This window comes from Cervus canadensis, chromosome 7 (genome assembly GCF_019320065.1).
Source record: "Cervus canadensis isolate Bull #8, Minnesota chromosome 7, ASM1932006v1, whole genome shotgun sequence".
NCBI lineage: Eukaryota > Metazoa > Chordata > Mammalia > Artiodactyla > Cervidae > Cervus > Cervus canadensis.
Genome location: NC_057392.1, coordinates 66,468,269 through 66,492,968, shown reverse-complemented (window position 1 = coordinate 66,492,968; position 24,700 = coordinate 66,468,269). Strand labels below are relative to the sequence as shown.

Sequence of the window (24,700 nt, the reverse complement as noted above, 5' to 3'; positions counted from 1 at the left end):
GTCGAAGGCTTTGGCCTAGTCAATAAAGCAGATGTAGATGTTTTTCTGGAACTCTCTTGCTTTTTTGATGGGTATATTTAGAAGGATGGAAATATTTGGGGGAAGCTAAAAATTGATGAGGGCTATTTTAGTAAGATTTGTTATGTACATTCCTCTTGATGGTGTCTCTGGGCTGATGAGAATATAGATTCATCTCTAGTGATGAAGAGTTAGGGGAAGATAGCTTTCTGTCTACTGTTTCTCAATTGTTTTCAGATCATAATAATTCTTATGCTAAACTGGAAGCATATGCACTACCCTATGTAAAATAGCCAGTGGAAATGTGCTCTGTGACTCAGGGAACTCAAACCAGGACTCTGTAACAGCCTGGGGGCAGGGGGAAGGGCGGAAGGAGGGAGGAAGGTTCAAGAGGGAGGGGGCATATGCACACCTATGGCTCATTCATGTTGGTATATGGCAGAAATCAAACCAAAATTATAAAGGAATCATTAATCATTTATAAATAAATAAATATAATTAAAAAAAAAAAACTCCTATAACATTCCTAAGGCAAATTCAGATTGAAATTGAAGAAAGTGGAGAAAACCACTAGACCATTCAGTTATGATCTAAATCAAATCCCTTATGACTATACAGTGGAAGTGAGAAATAGATTTAAGGGACTAGATCTGATAGACAGAGTGCCTGATGAACTATAAACAGAGATTTGTGACAATGTACAAGAGACAGGGATCAAGACCATCCCCAAGGAAAAGAAATGAAAAAAGCAAAATGGCTGTCTGAGGAGGCCTTACAAATAGCTGGGAAAAGAAGAGAAGCAAAAAGCAAAGGCAATTAAAAAATAATTCTTATGCTAAAGTGGTATGTTTGGGTGGCATATTTCCTACAATACATTAAATTACCTACAAATATTAGCAATTATTTTCACCATTATAAATTTATACCATCAAATTTATTCCATATCTACTTGTTAGACACCTGGCGAAATCCACAGTGAACAAGAAACTCTGTTCTTGAGGAGTTCTGCCTGAGAGACAAGTATCCTCCAAAGAGTACAATGGTGTTTAAACAGTAACATGATGAAACCATGCTATGTTGCACTGAGGTAAATCAACAAAGTTTGCCTTCAGTTGTTGACAAAACATGAGGGGTGTGTTCCTTTCTGAAATTCATCAAATTTGTGTTCTGGTTCTCCAGACCATAAGAAACCTGTGCTCTCATTAGTACCTCACAGATTCAGTAGCTGGATTTCCTCACATATATCAAATCAGAAAATATAGAACTTTTATTCATTGATTTACCATAATCCTCTAAGCATTACAAGTAAAAAGAATCTGCTTTTTTAATCTACCAATGGACCAAGATACATTTTTTTCTAATAGTCTAAAACACAGTTTAGCAAAACATTTGCACATACACGTGTGTATCCATGTATTGTCCCTACCAGCCATGTGACTATTCTGACCTGAAAAACACCTTTTTAAACAGTCATTCATATACATATATGTTGTATGTATACAGCAAAGTGAATGGGTGTTATTTTTGATAATTAAAAGGCAGATGGTTTACTGGTACAGGTACTTGCAAGAGGTGATATATTCTTGGCAAACCCTTAGAAGCTGTCTTTCCCTTGTTCCCTAAAACTTCCTTTTCGATGAACTCTAGCGTGTATGAGAAGCTATTTGATGATCTCACAGCTCTGTTGTATTAAGGACAGAGTTAGATGAGAATTAAGGGGAGGAGATAATATGTGTCCAAGGAAGGAAAACCCAGAAATTTAAAGTAATAACAATAGCTACCATTTAAAAAAAATTGAAAAGTAAGAGGTATCTACATATATATGTGTAACTGAATCACTTTGCTATACACCTGAAACTAACACAACATCATAAGTCAACTACACTCCAATATAAAATTTTAAAAGCTGAAAAAATAAGAATAGCTACTATTTATAAAGTATTTATTGTATACGCCAGGCCCAACTTAAGCACTTTAGATATTTTAGCTAATTACTGCAAAAACTCTAGACTGTAAATAATACTTCCCATTTTACCAGTAAGGAAGAAAAATCTCAAAGAAATTAAGTAACTTTAATGTGCCATGTATCACAGAGCTATGCAGTGGTGGTGATAGGAAAGAAGACTAACTAGTATCCTGAGAAACAGCATGGATTTTAGACTCGGACAAGATTTTTATACTGATCATTTAGTATTTCTTTCATATTTTTTCATTTTTCTTTGTTGTTGAAATTACTTTTTATAGTTTCTTTTTTACTGTTTATTAAATCAGAGTTGACATGCTGGGCTGGATTTTTTTTTTTTTTTGGACAGAGACATGTGGCATATGGGTTCTTAGCTCCCTTGACCAAGGATCTAACCCACGCCCCCCGCAATGGCAGCATAGTCTTAACCATTAGACCACCAGGAAAGTTCCTATAATTTCTTCTTAAATGTGATTCATGTTTTCTTTTCAAACATTTAGCTTCTTTAAATTGCTCTTCCTCACGCAGTAGGGCAAAGAAACAGTAAGCATATAAACTTAGATATCTAAGTTAACCTCACATTACGCAAGTAGGGTGATTACTAATGTAATCAGAGTTTCGGTAAATAAAGTCCTATTTTGATAAAACAAATATAATAAGGGTTAAGATTTGGAGATGACCCTTTAATTGGAGAAAAGAGTGTGATTTAAGAACAGATATCAAGATAGGCTGTTATGGAAATCTTCCACAGCCTGTAAGTAACATGGGAATTTCTATCTTTACATAATTACCCCGGTGCCCATAAAACAACATAATTAGACCTTTATCTCTTAGAACACAATACATTTGTTTAGTTTTCATTGTCTTTTATCCTTACTGATTTATATTACTAATAAATGTAATATTTTATACTATAACAACCAGCTTACTATTCAGTTATATGATATAGGAGGTAGATATAAAATTTAGACTTTTTTCTTCATCATCCAGTGTGGCACAAATTACATATCTATCTACACACATACATTTATGAATACACACATATGTATTCACATGCACACATATATAAAATGTATAGACAAGTGATAAATACTTAGACAGCAAGAATAAAAAGAAATGTTTCCACATTATCTTCAGATGTAAGATTTTCTCTGAGTTGATACTTCATGCATTAATAAAAGCACAGGAGGGCAAAACTAGTGTAGTTTAATCCTCAAAGTCTTCATTTATCTATAGCTGCTCAATACTACCAATAGTAATTGTTCTCACTAGAACTTATCTTCATTAGAAAGTGAATTATTTTTAAATTCCATTGAAGAGGAAAAGCAAAGTTCACTGACTGTATGGGGGTGGGTCTGTGTGCTAAGTCACTTCAGTCTTGTCTGACTCTTTGCAGCCTATGGACTGTAACCCGCCAGTCTCCTCTGTCCATGGGATTCTCCAGGCACGAATCCTGGGGTGGGTTGTCATGCCCATCTTCAGGGGATCTTCCCAACCCAGGGATTGAACCCAGGTCTCCTGCATTGCAGGCAGACTCTTTACTGTCTGAGCCACCAGCGGAATATAAAATATACAGTTATTAAATTTTTTTTCATTTTGAGGTCTTTGCGGGCAAGAAAATTGGTAGACTTTTTGAATATCAGGGTTTGTTTTGTTTTACTATGTTAGCCTCATATGCAAAAGACAATAGCTCTGAAACTCTACTCTTCCCACTTAACTCAAAATGCAAAATCTCTTTGGAACTGAGACCACTCTTGTAATTCATTTGTATTCCATATAGTTCTCGGTGCTTAATAAGTATTTCATAAATTGAGCTGTCAAGGTAATTATTGTTCCTTAATTTCTATCAACTTATACTTAAAAATTCTTAGATTTTCTGAGGTATGATGAGATTAGTATAGTAATTGCTATATTCTTCTATTTTCCATCCAAATGTAGACTGTTTTGAATCTGTCTTATCTAGGTATTAAAAATATCAAAACTCTTTAAAATCATGTGATTTAATCATCTTAATGTACTTTATGAAATTAAACAACCACCTCACAGACTATCTGACATTTACACAATTTAGACATACCTACTACTAAATGCCTTGTTTTTATATGGCTCAGGATTCACTTAGTGATGTTGTTTTTTAAAATATTGGATTAATATGTCTGCCAGAACATTCATTAAGGATAGAACAAAATTTCAAGATGACTTATATCCAGATCTGCAGTGAAATAACCAATTACTTTTCTTCTATATTTAGGGCCATAGCTCCCAAAATGGTTCAGTTAAAAACTGAATGTACTATTTTTTGCATATACTAAATATCAGTCTTCAAGAAAGGTAACTACAGATTAACATTATTCACTGAATAAAGTCAATTACTTTAAAAAGTAATTTGTATTTCAGACGTTTATACTTACTAATATATCTTGCAAAAGAACTAAATATCCAACAACAGAGTTATTTATGAAAAATGCCCATAAATTCTAATTTTTTAGTATAATTTAATGGATTATTTATATATTGGGTCATTGCTCAGAGATCACACAGTCTAGAGCAGCAAGCGAAAGGAAAACTTAATTTTTTAAAAAATTTTGATCCATAAAGAGGAAAACTAGAGAATTTAGAATATACAATTTAGAAGGGATTACTCGGGTTGATTATACTCTAATTAGCAAAGCCAAATAATTATGACTTTCTCCTTTGATTTTGACAGTTTGGTTTATACATCCACTGATTAATTCAAGAAATTTATAAATTATTACTAAGAGAATGGGCTAAAACATCTAAGTGAGGTCTATACATAGGAATCTAAATCATGAAAAACCTTTTATTTTGGATCCTGAAATAGTCCAATCCATTGTCAACCTCATACTTTAAGTCACAATGACCGGTCCATAATGGTTGAAACTCAAGATGATACCTATGTCTTTATAGTTCTTAACAGTAAAGTTCTGACTAATACCCAAAGGGCAAACATTCCTTCATCTGACACAGTCAGAACCAGTAAATGGTCAAATGATAGAAAAAGCAGTTTATTTTTAACTCAAAACTTCATCACCAATCTTTTGATATAGGACCAAGGATTTTTCTTTGAGTTCTGTTATGCGAATTGGAATTCTAGATTTACTTTCCTGTTTAAGCCACACACACTAACGATACATCATCTGAGATTTCCAATTTCAGCTTTTTCATTTTGGAGAAATAAATAGGCATTTGCAAAACAATCTAAATGCAGATTCTTTCTCCATTGTCACTATAGTTCCCTGCTCCCCTGCTAATGATATGTTCAGTTATCTCTTTACATGTAATTCAATAACACTCCCATTGTGTCACTTAATCTTTGTGAATCTTTCCAACACATTCAGGTTCAGTTTCACAGGAATGATTCTTTCACACTCAATATGTCATTATTTATCATAATGTTAAATAAATCATGTAATTCCGTAGATAATAACATGTCACTGGAAGAAGCTAGTTTGAGGCCAAACCAAGACCTCTTGGTAAATATAAAACTCACTGGAGGGAGTTGCTGAGTATGCATGGGTGTCACCCAGCAGGTTTAAGTAAGGGAGCACAGGATGAAAATGTGTACTCCGATGAGGTATCCCAGACTCATTGCATCTGAATCCCTTGAGCAGTTTTTAAAATGCCTCAGCTTATTCTTGTATATACTCAATTTGATAAACACTGCCGCCATATTACAGGAGTACTTGCAAACATTTAACATGAAGGGGAAAACTGCAATATAGTAGAACAGCAATTTGCAGCATAATTCCAAGAGAACCCTGTGGAAATACACTCTCCCTTCCCATCACTAACATAGTCGATATTGAGTTCTGGTTTCAAATTTTTTAAATTAAAAAAAAATGTCTTTGTTTCCTATAAGTGGGAAATTCCTTATAATGAGCTTGGTGGAAAGTAGGGCTTAGCTCCTCCACAGGTGACTGAATCTAGGTATTTTCTTCCTAGATTACAGGCACATGACCTAAGTTCAGCCAGTTGGATGAGCTCTCCCAGGACTTCATATCTGAAAGAAGTGAGGCAAAGATGTACGAGCAGTTCAAGATTATTCATGCTACTTGTGGATCAAGATTCTGGCAATGACAGAGCAAATGTTAAGAGGCAGCAAAGTTGCAGTGGTGCTGAAGTATTCTTAGGGAAGGGGTCACAGTGGGAGTATCTGAAATGTCAATGTCCTAAATATGCTGCTATAGCAGAAACTTGGTGCTCTATGATACTCAGCTTCCCTTGGTTACTGCCACATTCTCAATGTTTTTCTGTAAACCATTTCATTTACATGTAGTAGTATATTTATGTATGTACCCACTATCAAAAAATGTATGTTTTTTCTCAAATTAGATATAAATAACTTTGACTGATAAAACCAAATGTACACCTTCTTTGAGTTAGGTACCTGGGGACCCTCTTCAACCCTCTGACACCCATGGCTGAGAGCACAGGTGAATGCCTATTGTTTTTGAATTCCCAAAGCAAAGGACTGATATTTCTACTATTTACTCACAATCTAATTTTTTTAATGGTCAATTTCAACATAAAAAATAGAAATTTGCCTATCTGGTACTTGGATTTTGGAAAATTTAATAGTATTTCAAAATCAGATCATTTTATTTTTTAAATATTTTCATAGCAAATTGTTTTGGGATCCATTTGTTTACTGGTAGAAACACAGCATTCCTGTTTCCTTAGACAAGCAATAATATAGCTATAATACAAAAATAAATTGTGAGCAAATTTACACAGCTAAGGAACAGAGTTCCTTTAAAATATTATTTTTTGTTACACTTTCAAAGTGAATGTTTAATAACACATATAACAATTCTATAAAATGTGAAACGTAATCTTTCAAGTGTTTATGACTAATTTTACATTAGTACATTCCTTCATTAAATACCTTCAACCTCTGTGATCATCATTCAGAGCTTCAGTAGATCAGTTATTCTACTTGGTCCTTATTTTTTTCTTCTAGCTAAAATTTAGTGAACATTTTAATGTTCTATCGGTTTTTAAGTTTTCAAATCATACTGAATAAGGTGCTTTCTATTCAAGAGGAATAATGCATTTTTTACCTTAATACAGTCTATTTCAAATGTCAACTGAATGAATTCTCTAAATCCTTTCAGTCAAATAAAATTGTATCTATAGTTATTAAGGAATATATGGTCTATTTTTAATAGCTATATAATCAATAAGATTATTCAGGATACATTTGATTGGAGGCTAATTACTTTACAATATTGTGGTGGTTTTTGCCATACATTGACATGAATCAGCCATGGGTGTACATGTGTCCCCCATCCTGGACCCCCTTCCTGCCTCCCTTCCCACACCATCCCTCAGGGTCATCCCAGTGCACTGGCCCTGAGCTCCCTGTCTCGTGTATCAAACCTGGACTGGCGATCTATTTCACATGTGGTAATATACATGTTTCAATGATATTCTCTCAAATCATCCCACCCTTGCCTTCCCCCCTCCAGAGTCCAAAAGTCTGTTCTTTACATCTGTCTCTCTTTTGCTGTCTCACATGTAGGGTCATTCTTACTCTCTTTCTAAATTCCATATATATGCGTTAATATACTGTATTGGTGTTTATCTTTCTGACTTACTTCATTCTGTATAATAGGCTCCAGTTTCATCCACCTCATTAGAACTGATTCAAATACATTCTTTTTAATAGCTGAGTAATATTCCATTGTGTATATGTACCACAGCTTTGTTATCTGTTTGTCTGCCGGTGGACCTCCAGGTTGCTTCCATGTCCTGGCTATTATAAACAGTGCTGTGATGAACATTGGGGTACACGTGTCCCTTTCGATTCTGGTTTCCTTGGTGTGTGTGCCCAGCAGTGGGATTGCTGGGTTGTATGGCAGTTCTATTTCCAGCTTTTTAAGGAATGTCCACACTGTTCTCCATAGTGGCTGTACTAGTTTGCATTCCACCAACAGTGTAAGAGGGTTCCCTTTTCTCCACACCCTCTCCAGCATTTATTGCTTGTAGACTTTTGGATAGCAGCCATTCTGACCAGCGTGAGATGGTACCTCATTGTGGTTTTGATTTGCATTTCTCTGATAATGAGTGATGTTGAGCATCTTTTCATGTGTTTGTTAGCCATCTGTATGTCTTCTTTGGAGAAATGTCTGTTTAGTTCTTTGGCCCATTTCTTGATTGTAGACCCCACCTCTTGTTGGAAAGAACTGCAGTCACTTTTTGAAGCAGCCTGCATACAGGGAGAACAACTGTAGCCATTTTTGCAAACAAACAATCTACCACACATGTTTTTCTGCCTCAGTTTTCTGCAAAGTGAATTTACGGCTTGACAGTATCAACAATGGCCTTAATTCTCATTGATGCTTTTGCTAGTATAGACCATATTGAAATTTAGCTGAATGGACATTTGTACTATAAATAGTATAGCCAGGTATTCTGTGACTTCTCATGGATAGAGTATCCAAGTCACATAATATTTTCTAATGTTGATATAAATACAGTAATCCACTGTTAATTATGGAGTACAACTCATATAATCCCTAAAAAGAGTTAGCAACAATTGTGAGGTACTGAACTGACCTTTTCTTTCTGCATTCCACATGCATACCCAGTCAATTTTAAAAGACATGACTTATTATTTAGTGTGATTTCATTTAGGACTTTCTCGACATGGGGTCTAATGAATATTAATTCACATTTAGAATGGGTGGCATCCTTTGTGCATTTATGAATATAAAAGGAACATTTGAAAGAGAGTCATCATTTCCATCATTAATTTGCTAATTCACACGCAAGGAAATGACTCATGAAGACTTTAGATGCCTTTGTTTCAAAATTCATTTTCTTCAGTTTTCCTTTGCTTTAGCTGAGTGGAAAAGATTTGTCAGTTGAGTAAAGATGCTTCATCTCCTTCACTGATGCTGCTGGGAGTTATTAATTAGGTTTCTGAGTTTGGCACTGCACTTTCTGGTCACCGTGATATGTCATTGAAACAGACCCATTAAAATGAGTGATGTGTGTTGTAATTTCATTAGTGTCATCAATAATGCATTACACTTTCCTTTTAGTAGTCTCTTTGTGTTGTGTGTGGGTCAGGATGACTGTATGAATTACATTTATAAGATCCAAATTGTTACAGATGAGAGAAGGTAGGCATGAGGGTGGAATTAATGTTATTTTAAACATGATAACTACTAAAATGATTTCAATTAAGTAATATTTTAATTAGGTCTGATGTCTCTACATGCCATACTGAAATGCATGTTATGTGTATGCAAATAGGATGGTGATTTATTGAATTAATAACACAGTCCATTCTTTCTGCCAGGAAACTTCTGAATTGAACTAAAGCAGGTTTAAGAACAGGAATGGTTCAATAAGGCATGTAACTCCTTGTGGTTGTAAAGAACAGACTCTTGACATTGAAACTCTTCAAGGGTATTTTCTCACTTTCTTTCCACTCTATTTTCCTACAAGACATGTGCCTTTTGACTGGCTGTTGGTTAATTCCAAGTCTTTCCTAATCTGAAAAATATGATTCTATACATGAGAAGGAGAAACATATTTGAATATTCTGATGCATACTGTTGACATTTTTTAACTCCATTTAATTGAGGTTCAATTTTGGTCATATAACATGAGAATATAAGAAACACAGATGTACAGAAGAGACTTTTGGACTCTGGGGGAGAAGGCGAGGGTGGGATGTTTCTAGAGAACAGCATCGAAACGTATATTATCTAGGGTGAAACAGATCACCAGCCCAGGTTGGATGCATGAGACAAGTGCTCGGGCCTGGTGCACTGGGAAGACCCAGAGGGATCAGGTGGAGAGGGAGGTGGGAGGGGGGATCGGGATGAGGAATACATGTAAATCCATGGCTGATTCATGTCAATGTATGACAAAAACCACTACAATATTGTAAAGTAATTAGCCTCCAACTAATAAAAATAAATGGGAAAAAAAAAAGACCTTTTGGCTTAGAAGCTTCCATAACAAACACTGATCTAATTGAAATATTTTCAAAGGTAAGAATAACTTGCATACTAAAAACATGATATAGTAGCAGTTTTGCTCCCCAAGGGTACTTAACCAATGAATGAATATGTAAGAAATGTCTCAGAACTAAGAAGTATATAGACACATATGTGGCTGGGTTTTGTGTGTGTGTGTTTTTTTTTTTTTTTTTTGGTCTTCCATTCAAATAATACAACAAAAATAATGTGATGATACATTTTGGGAAAAGATCTACAAATACTGAACTTTATTTTCTGTTAGCAGAAAGCTAAATGGTTTTTAGTATGCAAAAGAGAACTAGTAAAAAGATAAGCTGCTTCTGAAAAATCAATAGGTGAAATTATCCTTCTCATGAAAGCTTAAAGAAGGTATTTTTGTTTTCCTCAATTTAAGGTAAAACAATCTATCAAAGTAAAAAATAAATTCTACTATAATAAAGATCAATTTCCTTAAGTCAGCAACTACCCTACATGAAGTTTCTCTCTTAAACTATGATGAAAGAATACTAGTCACTTATCTTCAACCAGAATCTAAGTGTCTGTAGTTTTAAGCTGATTTGTATCCAGTTTGGCTCGAAATGGATATGAGTGTTTATCTTACATAATAGCTGCCACAGCCTACTACTTGAATCATGTAGCATATGGAAAGTGTGTTTAGCTCCCTGTAGAATTTTCACAAACCAAAAAGGACTCATTTCTATGCACATGGCTTGTTTACAGTCATTACAAAAGTATTACTGAGCTGCTTACAAGTTAGAAAAAAGCAAATGTTGGCACATTGCAGATTCCATTGCATTGGTCTTTAAGGATTATATGTATTGCTTTCCAGTTTTTTAAAAACCACAGTGTTGTATGTATTGTACTTAGACCTAAACATTTTATCTACTGTGAATTTTTATTCTTCCACACTATCTCTCTTCTCAATATTTTATACTAGTTATGGCTGAAGTTTTATGTAAATATATTAGAGATTGTGCTCGTGCTTAAATGAACTGTCATTGAAGGATTAATCCTATAACCTTTATGAGCATGTTTTATTAATATATTATCATTAAACTGAATATTAATAACATTTAACATTTAATAACCATAGAATGTGTATTTAGGAATATATTTCATGCTAGTGGGCTTTGAATATGTGGAATAGTCACTATAACAGCACCCAAATCATTAAACGTATTTCCCATAATGTATTAATTGCAATGGTACAACTCATTTAAAGGGCAGCTCTGAATAACAATGATTACAATATCTTTGTCAGCATGCTGAATAGCATACCCTCAAGGAATGGAAGTATTTGGTACAGCTTTTGAAAATATTTTTGCACTCTTAAATTCCAGAAATATATTTGCCATTAAATGATTTATAATTAAACATGAAACTAATAAAGTAGAGGAAGAGAATTCAAAACTATGAATATTAATGAGATGATAAAATATTTTTCTTACACTAACTTAGTAACCCTTAGTAGTAAAGCGGTATAAGTTGTCTACAATGAATACTTTTTTAAATGATTAATTAAAATATATTTTAAACTACTTTTATTGTCAAAACACTAAACCAATTTTTATATATCAATTTATCTAAATGGTTTACTGTGAATTTAAAAATGTTTGACAGGTATCCTGACACTAAAATCCACTCCTTTTTCTATGGCAATTAAGGATTATGTTAACATGAAAATTGTGACTTGTGTATAGCCTCTGTCATGTAGGAGAATACATATGACTGTCTGAAGCAGTTTCATCTTCTTCTGGGAAAATTCCATGCTTGTATCAAGGTTCCTCTGTATTAGCAGGGTTTTTTAGCCACACACCCCCCCGCCCACCAACTTAATAATATAAAATGAATGTTTAGGGAAACTTCCATTAGGTGTTTTGCTAATTTTCATTATTTTGTCAGTTTTATATAGTAAAAACTTTTACTCATAAAACACATGTATACATAAGTCTATGTATATACATATTTTTACATGATTATTTTAACACAGCACAGTGGCTTCTTCTGAAAAGTTCTTTAATTTTATGAAGGTTGTGGAAATAGCAAGACGGAAATCTCTATTTCAAGGAATATTCTCCTTGTAAACTGAATCCACATTTTTCTCAGGGTATGTGAAGTTGCTCAGTCATGTCCGACTCTTTGCGAACCCATGGACTATAGCCTACCAAGGCTCCTCTGTCCACAGAGTTTTCCAGGCAAGGATACTGGAGTGGGTTGCCATTTCCTTTCTCATAGCTAAAGCATTGCTCATGACCAACTTGCCTCTCCATTTGGAAGATGTTTTTTTTTTCCCCTCCCATATCTAGAGAGAATATATGTTCTTAATACAAAGTTTTATGACTACAAATTTCCTTAATACAAAGTGGTATCATCTGCATACCTCTGAAATGCAGATGACACCACTCTAATGGCAGAAAGGGAAGAGGAACTAAAGAGCCTCTGGATGAGGGTTAAACAGAAGAGTTAAAGAGTCAACTGTTCACATCAGGTGGCCAAAGCATTGGAGTTTCAGCTTCAGCATCAGTCCTTCCAATGAATACTCAGTACTGATTCCCATTAGGATGGATTGGTTGTATCTCACTGAAGTCCAAGGGACTCTCAAGAGTCTTCTCCAACACCACAGTTCAAAAGCATCAATTCTTCAGTGCTCAGCTTTCTTTATAATTCAACTCTCACATTCATACATGACTATTGGAAAAACCATAACTTTGACTAGACAGACCATTGCTGGCAAAGTAATGTCTCTGTTTTTTAATATGGTGTCTAGGTTGGTCTTGATAAAGTAACATATATAGACTTGATAAAGTAACATATTTCTCAACTCAAACATGTAAAGCAATGATATCATAATTTATCCTTGAAAATATTGGGATCAGGGCCCAATAAGAGACAAAAAGACATGAAAAAGATGGAAGAGTGAGTATCTTCAGAGACCAGTTGGATACTTAAGGAAAAGAGATAACTTGTAGGGTTCTGTCATGAGTGAGTAAGCAGATTTCAATGTCCATTCACCACCGGAGTACAGGAGAATGCAAAATAACCTAATTGATGTAATTTGCACTAACATTATAGGCTTCATTATTGAGTTTATGAAGTTCAGGAGAGGCTCAAGTAGTGGAGTCTTGATCAGCTAGGAAACAATGATCCAGAATTCTATCTGAAACTGAGATCAGTGCTAGTGAGTGAAAGTCGCTCAGTCATGTCCAACTCTTTCTGACCCCATGGACTATACAGTCCATGGAATTCTCCAGGCCAGAATACTGGAGTGGGTAGCCTTTCCCTTCTTCAGGGGATCTTCCCAACCTAGGGATTGAACCCAGGCCTCCTACATTGCAGGAGGATTCTTTACCTGCTGAGCCACAAGGAACGACCAAGAATACTGGAGTGAGTAGCCTATCCCTTCTCCACTAGGTCAGTACTAGGGATAATTATAAATTAACTAAATCTTATGCTGTGGCCCTTGCTCCACCATCTCAAACTTAACATGCATCCTTGCTCCATTTGATCAATCATGTCTGACTCTTTGCGACCCCATGGACTGTAGTCCACTACGCTTCTCTGACCATGGAATTTCTCAGGCAAGAATACTGGAGTGGGTGGCCATTTCCTCTCCAGGGGATCTTTCTGACCCAGGGATCAAACCTGCATCTCTTGTGTCTCCTTTATTGGCAGGTGGATTCTTTACTACTAGCGTCACTGACATCTTTGTTCACTGCTCATCTGCAGTAAGTGGTTCTCTAGGTTTTGTATTATAACCAAAGTAACTATACCAAAATAAAGTCAAATAAACTTTCTTTCTTTCTTAAAAACTTTCATTAGTTTCCTACTGCCCATAAGAAAAAGTATAACCTCCTTAGCTTGGTATGGAAGGCCTGGTATGATGTGGCCAATGGCTTGCTCTCCCAACTCTTCTATAGCTGCCCACTCTGGCCTTGTGCCCTGATCATACAGAAGCACTGGCACTGATCCACTAAGAATAGTAAGCTGTCTTATAAATCCATACCTCTGCATATGCTAATTCCTCCTGCATATGGTGTTATATCCACTTTCTAGCTTATTTCCTTTCTTTTGCCCTTATAGCTGGTAGTTCCCATCATCCTTCAAGATGAAGTATTCTCCATGATAAACTTTGCCAGTGGCAATCCTTCATCTGTTATCACTAGACTTTACATGTCTAGCATGACAATCAACGACCTTATTTTAATTATTTATATATTTGCCTCTCATATTAGAGCATGGAATTTCAGCTAGCTCAGATAGGTTTTTTTTTTTTTTTTGGAAATAAGTCAAATGATGCAATAATCCATTCCTCTCTACCAAAATGCATCTCTTTCTACTTATCAACTAATAAAAGGAATCTCTTTAGACCTGCCCAAGGCCAAATACCTCTTTCTCAGATATTAGGATAAATTTCAAAGCACCATCATATTACATACTCTACACTTATGAGAAGATATTCTAAATGTCAAACACATACAAAGAAAGAGAACAGGATAATGAATACATTACCCATTTCAACAATTATTAGCTAATGGTCAATCTTATTCTACCTGTGATGTCCAAAGTTCCACTCTCCTTTTTTCCTTCCAAATATTTAGAAGCAAATTTTAACTGTAGTAACTTTTCATTCACAAATATTACTATATGTATTTCTAGAAGTTAAGAAAATATACTGATAATACCATTATCATACCTAAAATATTGTTTGTTAATATTAACAAATCCTTAATTAGTATTAACTTTTATACTAGTTCTCATTTTTAAAATTGTTTGAATAAAGACCTAGAAAATTTGTACTTTACAGATATACATGGGTTGTTGTTTCTTGTAATCTAAAGCAGCAGCTTTCAACTGGGGGCAATTTTGCCTTGTAAGGGACAATTTTGGCAGTCTGGAGACACTTTTGGTTTGTAAAACAGCTATGAACTGAATGTTTGTGTCTTCCCAGTATAAAGACATGCATTAAAATCTTAACCTCAATGGGGCTATATTTTGGAGAACCTAATTCAACTTAGGTTCGGTTATACAGGTGGGGCCCTCATTATGGGATTAAAGCCCTTACAAAAAGAAGAGAAGACATGGGATCCCTCTGTCTGCATGCAATAGGCCAGGGAGAGGCCCCTCACTGACAATCTGTTTATACTGGCACGCTGATCTTGGGATTAGCTTTCAAAACTGTGAAAAATAAATGCTTATTGCTTAAGCCACCCAGTCGATGGTATTCTGGTACAGTAAGTAGTTCAAATTAACTGGGACAACCACAGGAGGGGTGTTACTGGTACCCAGTGGGTAGAGGTCAGGGATAGTGCTAAATATCCTTCAATGCACAGGACTGCTGCCACAATAAAGAACTATCTACCTCAGCCCCAACCCCCAACAAAAGTCAATAGTGAAAGGCTAAGAAACCCTGGTCTAGTAGTTCCTCTGTCACCCATTTCTTGTTATAATTTGGTCATTGAATAAACTGGGCCATTTGTCCTATAGAATTTTTCACAGTATTTTGCTGATGACACACTGCAGTATTATTTTTATATTTTCTGTCCCTTGTGTTTATGAGCAATTAGAAGCTTCATCAGATTCAGTGGGTTTTTTTGTTTGTTTTTCTTTTTTTAGCAAAAATACTTTATTTCATTGATAGTATTGTGTACTTCCATCAGGAGGTACATACTGTCTAGTTCTATATCTCTCATCACTAGAGGGAACTTTTGATGATCAATGTCCAAATCCATTCATTCAATAGTGGCCTCAAAATGATAATATTGTATTCTCATAATTATTTCAATTATTTAAAGCATCACTGTTTCTTGAAAATATTTTTTACAATGTTTGATACAAAAATAGCATGGTGCCTAAAACATTTATTCATTCTGTGTTTTTTATTTATTTATTTATTTATTTTCAGAAATATCCTATACCACCTTGATGGGAAGACAAGCCAGTTTTCAATACTCCTGGAGGCTTGGGAGCGCTGCAAGTCACTTGCATCAAACGAGACCCTTCAAGAAGCCCTGTCAGAGGTGTTGAATAGCATTAATGCAGCTCAGGTTTACTTCAAAGCGGGACTTGATGTGTTCGAGAGTGTCTTAGTTGGAAAGAACTGAGAAAACTCTCAGCATTTTAAAAAGTTTGTTTACAATTCCTCAAGAAAAAGCTCTAATCTCACCAGATTTTCTGACATGGAAGACTTTTTCCCCTCAATGGCTTTTTATATAAGTATAAAGCTATTCTTCCTTTGTATTTTTTGATGTACGTGTAAAAAGAGCATTTTGCACATTTAATATTTTTCTTATATCTAGATTTCTGATTATGTAAAAGCAAGTTATTGAAAATAATACTTAAGATTTATCTATTAAAAAGAAATCTGCTGTATTTTTCTATATATATATATAAAATATTTGGGGAAAAAATTTCAAAGACGTTCTGGACAGTCTTTGTTCCTATGGATAAAACATGTAGGAATAGAAATGATTACCTGTGTTAGAGCTTTAGTGACCTAGCTTCTGTAATAGAAATGGACAGTTGATATGGTTTCAGATTAACTTTCACTATCAAATATTCAATATGAACAACAAGTATTCTGACTGAGTGATTGGTTGACGAAAACCACTTTGAATGTGTCTATTTTATGAAATGAAGTGCCTGTTTATAACACAACTAGATGTAGTAATACACTGGTTATGAAAATGTATTTTTTTAAGTATTAATTAAAAAAAAAGAGCCATAAACATTCCAGGGGAAAATTGCAAGGTAGCTGCACAGAGCAATTTAATTGTAAATTTTTTTCCTAACCACTTATAAGGTGACTAGCTTTGAAACCCCTAATTTGTCTCAGTTGATTTTGTAAAAATTTCAGGAGTGATATATGTCTTATGAGGGAGAAAATATGTATTTCTTCCTGTGTTGTTTCTGTTGGAAGCACTGAAATAGAGCTACTTTAAAATGAAAGCATCTCACTTTGCTCCTCATTCATGTATCTTTTCTGAAACTCCTTTCTGAAAGGCAGTTTTCTCAGAATACCATATAATTTCCACAGGAAAGTAGCAAAGTTTCTCTTTGAAAACCCAAAATATCTTAAAAAGTATCAAATTGCTATTTCTGCCACTAGCAAAAAGGACTTCTGATGAATGAAATAGTTGTTTTGATCAACAAAAAAGCTCCTTAATTCTATGAAAAACCTTTTTTTTTCTTCTCTATCCTTACTTGTGATTGAGATGACAACACATAATATATTCATGCTTCTACTTTTAGGCAGAAAATACTTTATTACTTTAAGAGTGTATCTTTCCCATGCTTCAGTTCCTCGCTCATGTTGAAAATGAAGCTTTCCATACTAAGGCCACTGAATGGCCTTAGTATCCACTATTCCCCAAACCACAGAATCCCATTAAGTGTTTAAAGTCTGAGCTTACCTTTAGAAATTGATTTAGTATTGGATAAAGCAATTTCTCTAAGGAAGCATATCTTCAGAGTATTTCATGTGGTTTATTTTTCTCTAACACAACATTCAAACACATGTCCCTATCACACACCTCCAAAGCAACTTCACAAATAGTGCCTATAGGTCTAAATCTTTTATGTGTATGAATGAACATACACCTAATCTTAGTTTAAAGGAAAACTGAAGTTAAAGGGAAAGAATTGTCAGCATTGATTAACTGATTTATAAGGGTCAGCTGTTCTTACTATAAGTAATGTTTATGTGCTCAAGGCAAAGAAGAGAATAGAAGCAATTAGCTAGGTAATTCAAGCAGAAACTCAGTTTCAATGAATTGCTTGTGTGCACATATTTTACATAAGAAAGGAAACTGCCTTACAATATATATTTCTAACCAATGCATGTGTTTGTCTGAAAGTATTTGCCATGTTGAGAAGTGGCTACAGGAAGGGGCTAAAGAACCAAACTCCCACATGCCTTGGTGTCAGTACCCTCTCTCCTTCCACAGAAAAAGAGGAGAAAAGAGGCAAGAGGAATACACATACAGATTTGGGTCAGGTCAAATAATAGAATCCCTGTACCAAAGGATCAGAAATAGTGAATTAAATTTCAGTGTGTTCATTTTAATTCTTCCTTTGGAGCTGGGTTTAAAATAGACAAAGACAAATAATTATCGATTTGGTAGTTTATCATTTTAGAACAAAATCCTAAGTAAATTCACTCCTTTAGACTCCAATAGAGTTGAGAACATGAATATTTGTGTTTGCACATTTTTGTTGAAAGATTGTGTATTTAGCTAACCCACACTGCACAGATCAAAGTCTCAATATTCTGTACTTATTACTTCTAAATCATATGATATTTGATACTCAGAAACTGAAGTTAATTATTGACAAACATGTTTTTATTAGCCTATTTAAGAGATTATGTTAAGAAATTGAGTTATAATTGAAACAGATATCCACCAATTCTGTAAATGCTGCTCATCTTTGACTGAAACGAACCTCTTAACTAGAAACATTACTGCTATAGTCTGATTACCTCAGGGTTCCTTGAAATTTATGTCATTTAAATTTTCCCCTAACGATCCAAGTAAATAAAATCCTATGCAAGTTATTAATAAGTATTTTCAATGAATTGGTAGTTAGGTTAAATCACTGCTGAAATATCTGGGTGCCTGGTACTTCTCACCACCCTTCTTACATAGCATTGTGCCAGTCCATAATGAATCATAAATGATTATTCCCCCAAGAAAAGGTGGCAGATGTGGACCACTGCAATTTAGGTTCAGGCAGGGTACACCTGGAATACCGCTCTTTGTAAAAAAAGTACAGATTCCAGAGTAAAAAAAAAAAGCCTAAGACACTCTGATTCAAGTCTGAGACTATTACCTTCAGTCAGGGAAAGCATCAGCACCCCCATCAGATACAGTAACTGCAGACAAAGTGGTCAAGGAATTGGGGGAGAGTCGCAGTTTTAGTTAGTAGCAGAAGGGCTGCTAAAATTTAAGCTTGTTTGTTTTCTCATATAACAGAGTTCTAAGTGGTCTTTTCCATTATATTCTAGGTAACTAGTCATTATATCAGATGCTGGATGGGCTGGAAGCACTGCTTTTTCAATTAGGGACGAGTTCATTCTCTCAATATACCTAACAAGTAGAACTGTCCCAGGGAGTTCACGCAAAGGGCACAAGCCTGTGTACTTGTGGGAAAGTAGAGAGAGTCTCTATATGATACCAGTGCTCAGGAAGAAGGGTATTAAGCAAAATACTTTTATAAGAGAGCATTTTCCCCTACATTAAATTGGCAGTTTAAATCTGTATTTCTCAAAATGTGGTTTTTGGGGAAGGGAGCCTAGGAATCTATATTTTTAACAAGATTTCCCAAACGATCCTTATGCTTAATGATTTCTCATCTACATCAATAATCCTGGGTCCTCCTGAGAAAACATCATGTGGCTACATACTAAAAAAATTGAAGGGTCACAATAATAGGAGATACTTCTAGCTTTGCTAATAATGGCATTTTAAAGAAAGAGAGAGTAACCATTGTATTTCTCAAAAAAGGCCCCAGATGAATCTAAGTCTGTGCCTGCTACAAGTCAGGCACATTTCTCAATTTAATGTACTTTTTTTTTCTAATTGACTCCTCATGCCAACTTATTTTAAAAGATGAGGAAATTTAGTTGAGTGACTGCCCAAAGTTCCATAGCTAATAAAGATGATTGATGTATGTGTCTCTGCTGGGCCCCCTGGGTTCCAGACCTGTGTTCTTCATGCTGGGTGTCACAGAAAGTTAAGAATCAGTTACAGAAAGTGACATTATTGAAATTTTTAATGTATTACTGCACAACTGATCAGACTATGTCATCTGCCACTTCACTGGTTGAACTAAGGAGTCTGAAGAAACCAACAACATTATTCCTCATGATGGTAGCCCACCCCAACAATGGTGGACATATGTAGGTAAATTAGAAGATAAGTAAATAAGAGCACAAAAATAAGTAGGTAAATAAGAGCACAAAAATAAGTCTACCATTGTAGAATATCATGACAACTAGATGACGGGGGAAGACCAAGTGCTGGGACTTACAACCTCAGTTTTGTATCATACTTAAATCTCAGAATAACTAATTGACTTTTTAAATTACATGTATTTTAAATTACATGTACTTTTTAAATGTATAGCATACAATAGGTTTCTCCATTGCAAAGATAGGTGTTATGAAAATAAAATGATTTGTTACCATCAGCATCTTTTATTACAGTCAGCATCTTTGCCTGAAATGAAAAACTATTTTCGTAATTGGTAGACCTCGCCAAAAGTGTCCTCATGAGACATTCTGTGGTATGTGTGATTAATTACTCCAAAAACTAAACTTTTTCACTGATATTGCATTGTCATCTGGTTTAAAGGTTTAAACCAGAATGGTTAAAGGACCATTTAAATGTGTCTTAACTACAAGTTCCCTCGATAGAATTATATTTTAAACTGCCAATCCATGTGTTGAGTGGAAGGCAAATGGGTCTATACATCCCAAAAGATAGATCAGCAACCTAACAGTTCCATTACAGGAGCATGGATGCAACACAGGAGAAAAAATAGACATGTGATATTTGAGCAAAGAAATATTCTGCCTAGGTGCACTAGTAAATTTGTATTTCTTGCTTGAGTTTATATTGCTAGCTTAAAAAAGACTCATTAGAATTGCTTTAGAAAGAACTTAAACTTCCAAGAGTTTTAAGCACCCCATCAAGTGTAAATACTTTTCAGTTAAGTGGGTTTATCTTATGCAGTTTAGAATTTCAAGTGAGGTAAATTTAAAAGAGGAGTTGCAAAAGAAAATTTTTAAACATAGCCTATTTTGGTCACCACAATGCTCACTCAGTTCTGTTTTCCCTTTTTAGATATACTCTAGCAATGGGATCAGGCTTTTTTTTTTTAACTATGAGAAACTAATTTTAGTATCTAGTCTTTTCAATGTACATTTATCTGTTAATCAGCCAGAATTTTATTTCCATAATACCATTCCATTATCCTTCAAAGATGTACACTGAAGTGCCTTGAGCACTCCTGGGGCCATCAAGAATCTTCAGAGCTGGCTGATTGTGAGATGGCATATTTCTTAAAGACATTTAGAATCTCATACTCAAGTGGTATCTGAATTTACAAGGCAAAGGATTAAATTGAGGCACTTTCAGGTAGCATTCAAGAAAAAGCTACTTCAAATTTTAATATGTTCTGGTTAGATTATTTTGTATTTGAATTAAAATAGTTATGCAATGTTGTAAAGTAAAATAAATAAATTTAAAAAAAAGTTTTGCAGTTTTGTGTAACCAAGATGGCAATTTTTATTTTTTTTAGACAAAATACAGTCATCAAGGCCAAAGAAATGTATGACTACTCTAATTTCTTAAGCAGGCTCTGTCAAGAATTAACTCAGCTAATTGCAGTTGATTCTAGATGCAGAGCCTACATCTAGACAAAGCTCTAACATGTGTAGGCAGAACCTAACAACATTCTTTCGAATCCCTTTGATGTCTTAAGCCAATAAGCACTGAAGTAGCTTTTCTCAGAAGGAAGCAGATTTTATTTTCCAGGGGCTAATTAATATGCACCACCTCAGTCCCAAAAGGATCACACAGGTGCCTGTACCATGCCATATGTCATGTGCTATATTCCAGCAAGCTCAAGAGATTAATATACAATCATTATTATGAATTATTATGTTGTATCGAAGTTAATGTTGGTCTTTTGTTCTAATTAAAGTACAAACTTGGCATTGGAACAGAAGCTTAGCTACAGAAATGAAGTTAGAGTCTCTGTTTTAATGAACTACATCTTTTTTTCAATCAAAATGTGTAATTATTTAATTATCTGGCCTGCTCAGTAAGTTTAGCTCTCTAATTTGTTCAAAGACTATTTATTCAACATAATAATAACACAGGTGGACACTCCTTGGAGTGTTTTATCTTCTGAAATTGTTAGCCATTGTTAAATCGTGCTTTCAGTATATGTGATAGTATTTTATTAATGTTGACTTGTCTACCTTTTATATCAAGCTGCTGCAAGTGACCACCTTATTCTGAAAGTCAGAGAAAATGCTATTTCTCTATAAAGACAAATTTGTCATACCTGTTTAATAAGAAACAACATATTTTACTACACCATTGCAATTTGTCTGCAGTAAACAAAGTGCCCAGATGGTTAAGTGTAGCTCACATAATTATATTCCAAAGATGTTATACATAATTCCAATTAGAAGCTGAGATAGGACTCTATTAGGTGATTTTGTATTTACATTTCACATAGGAAGGTTTAATGGCAAATATTTCCCACATATTCAGACTTGCTACTTGTAGAATATGAATGCAGTTGTATTCAGAAAAGAAAAAAAGCTTTCTAAGACACTTTAAGGGGCTAATTTGCTTTTATAGACATCTAGAAAAATCAGCACATCATTGATGATAGCTTCATATGTGTTTGGAATGTTAATATGGAACATGAAATAGTTTCAGCCATGTCATCAGTATAGCAATATTTAGATACATGAAATTTTATAATGAGTAAAATTTCTTAATTGTATAATAAAAAATAATAAAAATAAATAAAAAATATAACCTTAAAAGAATGGTGACAAGCAGAATATTTATAAAGATTTAGAAATTAACTTTGGGTAAAATTGGAGCACAATTTCTTCATTTAAATTTGTTTGATTAAAAAATAAATCTCTCTCAAGGGGTGCCCCAATTATTAAATTGCACTGAACTGTTACAGTGTTAAATATTATTCAAAGTAGATTACATCTGTGATTTGGAAATGTTTTCATTGTAAAGAAATTAATTATTAGTGTCTTTGTTGTGACTGATTTTGGATGATTGATTTAGAGGCATGTGTCTCTAGTTTCTTAATTACTATATAGGGTTGAATGCCTAATTTCTATAATATGTGGATGTCCACCAAGAATCTAGTGCTTTTTATATTTAACCCAATTGTGATTTTATTTTACAACATTTTATGTACTATTCACATGACTTGATATATGGTTTACTTAGAAAAGTATATTGTGATTTGGAGTGACAAAAAAATGGATTGGTACATCATATCCATTAAGAATACAGGTAAATATTTTATATTTTAGTTGTTTAAATATTTGCACATAGTTGAATACTATGAAATGAAGGCATCTATTAAGGAATATTTTCTGATTCATAAATGTAATGTGTATGTGCAGTGACACAGTAATATTTAAAATGCCCATTTACAAATATTAAATACAGGTGAAAATCATTGTTATACTGTGTTTTGTTATAAATATACAAAATGAATTAGTTGTTAGTCTGTATTAGTAATGAATTATCTTTCAGTTCAGTCTCTCAGTTGTGTCTGACTCTTTGCGACCCCATGGACTACAGCATGCCTGGCCTCCCTGTCCATCACAAACTCCCGGAGTTGACTCAAACTCATGTCCATTGAGTCGGTGGTGCCATCCAACCATCTCATCCTCTGTTGTCCCCTTCTCCTCCCACCTTCAATCTTTCCCAGTATCAGGGTCTTTTCAAATGAGTCAGTTCTTTGCATCAGGTGGCCAAAGTATTGGAATTTCAGCTTCAGCATCAGTCCTTCCAATGAATATTCAGGACTGATTTCCTTTAGGTTGGACTGGTTGGATCTCCTTGCTGTCCAAGGGACTCTCAAGTCTTCTCCAACACCACAGTTCAAAAGCATCAATTCTTCAGTGCTCAGCTTTGTTTATAGTCCAACTCTCACATCCATACATGAATACTAGAAAAACCATAGCTTTGACTAGACAGACCTTTGTTGGCAAAGTGATGTCTCTGCTTTTTAATATGCTGTGTAGATTGGAGAAGGAAATCGCAACCCACTCCAGTGTTCTTGCCTGGAGAATCCCAGGGATGGGGTCGCACAGTGTCAGACATGACTGAAGTGACTTAGCAGCAGCAAATTGGTCATAAATTTTCTTCCAAGGAGAAAGTGTCATTTAATTTCGTGGCTGCAAGTCACCATGTGCAGTGATTTTGAAGCCCCAAAAAAGAAAGTCTGCCACTGTTTCCCAATCCATTTGCCATAAAGTGATGGGACCTGATGCCAAGTTTTCTGAATGTTGAGCTTTAAGCCAACTTTTTCACTCTCCTCTTTCACTTTTATCAAGAGGCTCTTTAGTTCTTCTTCACTTTCTGCCATAAGGGTGGTGTCTTCTCCATATCTGAGGTTATTGATATTTCTCCCAGCAATCTTGATTCCAGTGTGTGCTTCCTCCAGCCCAGCGTTTCTCATGATGTACTCTGCATATAAGTTAAACAAGCATGGTGAAAATATACAGCCTTGATGTACTCCTTTTCCTATTTGGAACCAGTCTGTTGTTCCATGTCCAGTTCTAACTGTTGCTTCCTGACCTGCATACAAATTTCTGCAGAGTCAGGTCTGGTGGTCTGGTATTCCCATCTCCTTCAGAATTTTCCTCTGTTTACTGTGATCCACACAGTCAAAGGGTTTGGCATAGTCAGTAAAGCAGAAGTAGATGTTTTTCTGGAGCTCTCTTGCTTTTTCAATGATCCAGCAAATGTTGCCAGTTTGATCTCTGGTTCCTCTGCCTTTTCTAAATCCATATTGAACATCGGGAAGTTCACAGTTCATGTATTGTTGAATCCTGGCTTGAAATATTTTGAGCATTACTTTACTAGATGTGTGAGATGAGTACAATTGTGCAATTTATTTTTGTTTATTTATCTGTATTGTATATTACACC

General features: G+C 34.8%; 1 protein-coding gene across 8 annotated transcripts in view; it reads left to right on the top strand.

Moving 5' to 3' along the window:
• NAALADL2 (N-acetylated alpha-linked acidic dipeptidase like 2) overlaps positions 1 to 23,212 on the top strand; it is a 1,484,447-nt gene extending 1,461,235 nt beyond the window's left edge. For 5 of the 8 annotated variants that reach the window (XM_043473698.1, XM_043473699.1, XM_043473702.1 and 2 more), the window contains one exon: positions 5,945 to 6,460. In XM_043473698.1, the coding sequence (XP_043329633.1) occupies positions 5,945 to 6,278 (334 nt within the window). In that variant the 3' untranslated portion in view covers positions 6,279 to 6,460. Of the gene's footprint in view, positions 1 to 5,944; positions 6,463 to 15,898 lie in introns of those variants that run through there. The other 3 variants (XM_043473697.1, XM_043473696.1, XM_043473703.1) reach the window with 3 other exon arrangements.
• Positions 23,213 to 24,700: the final 1,488 nt, after the last annotated feature.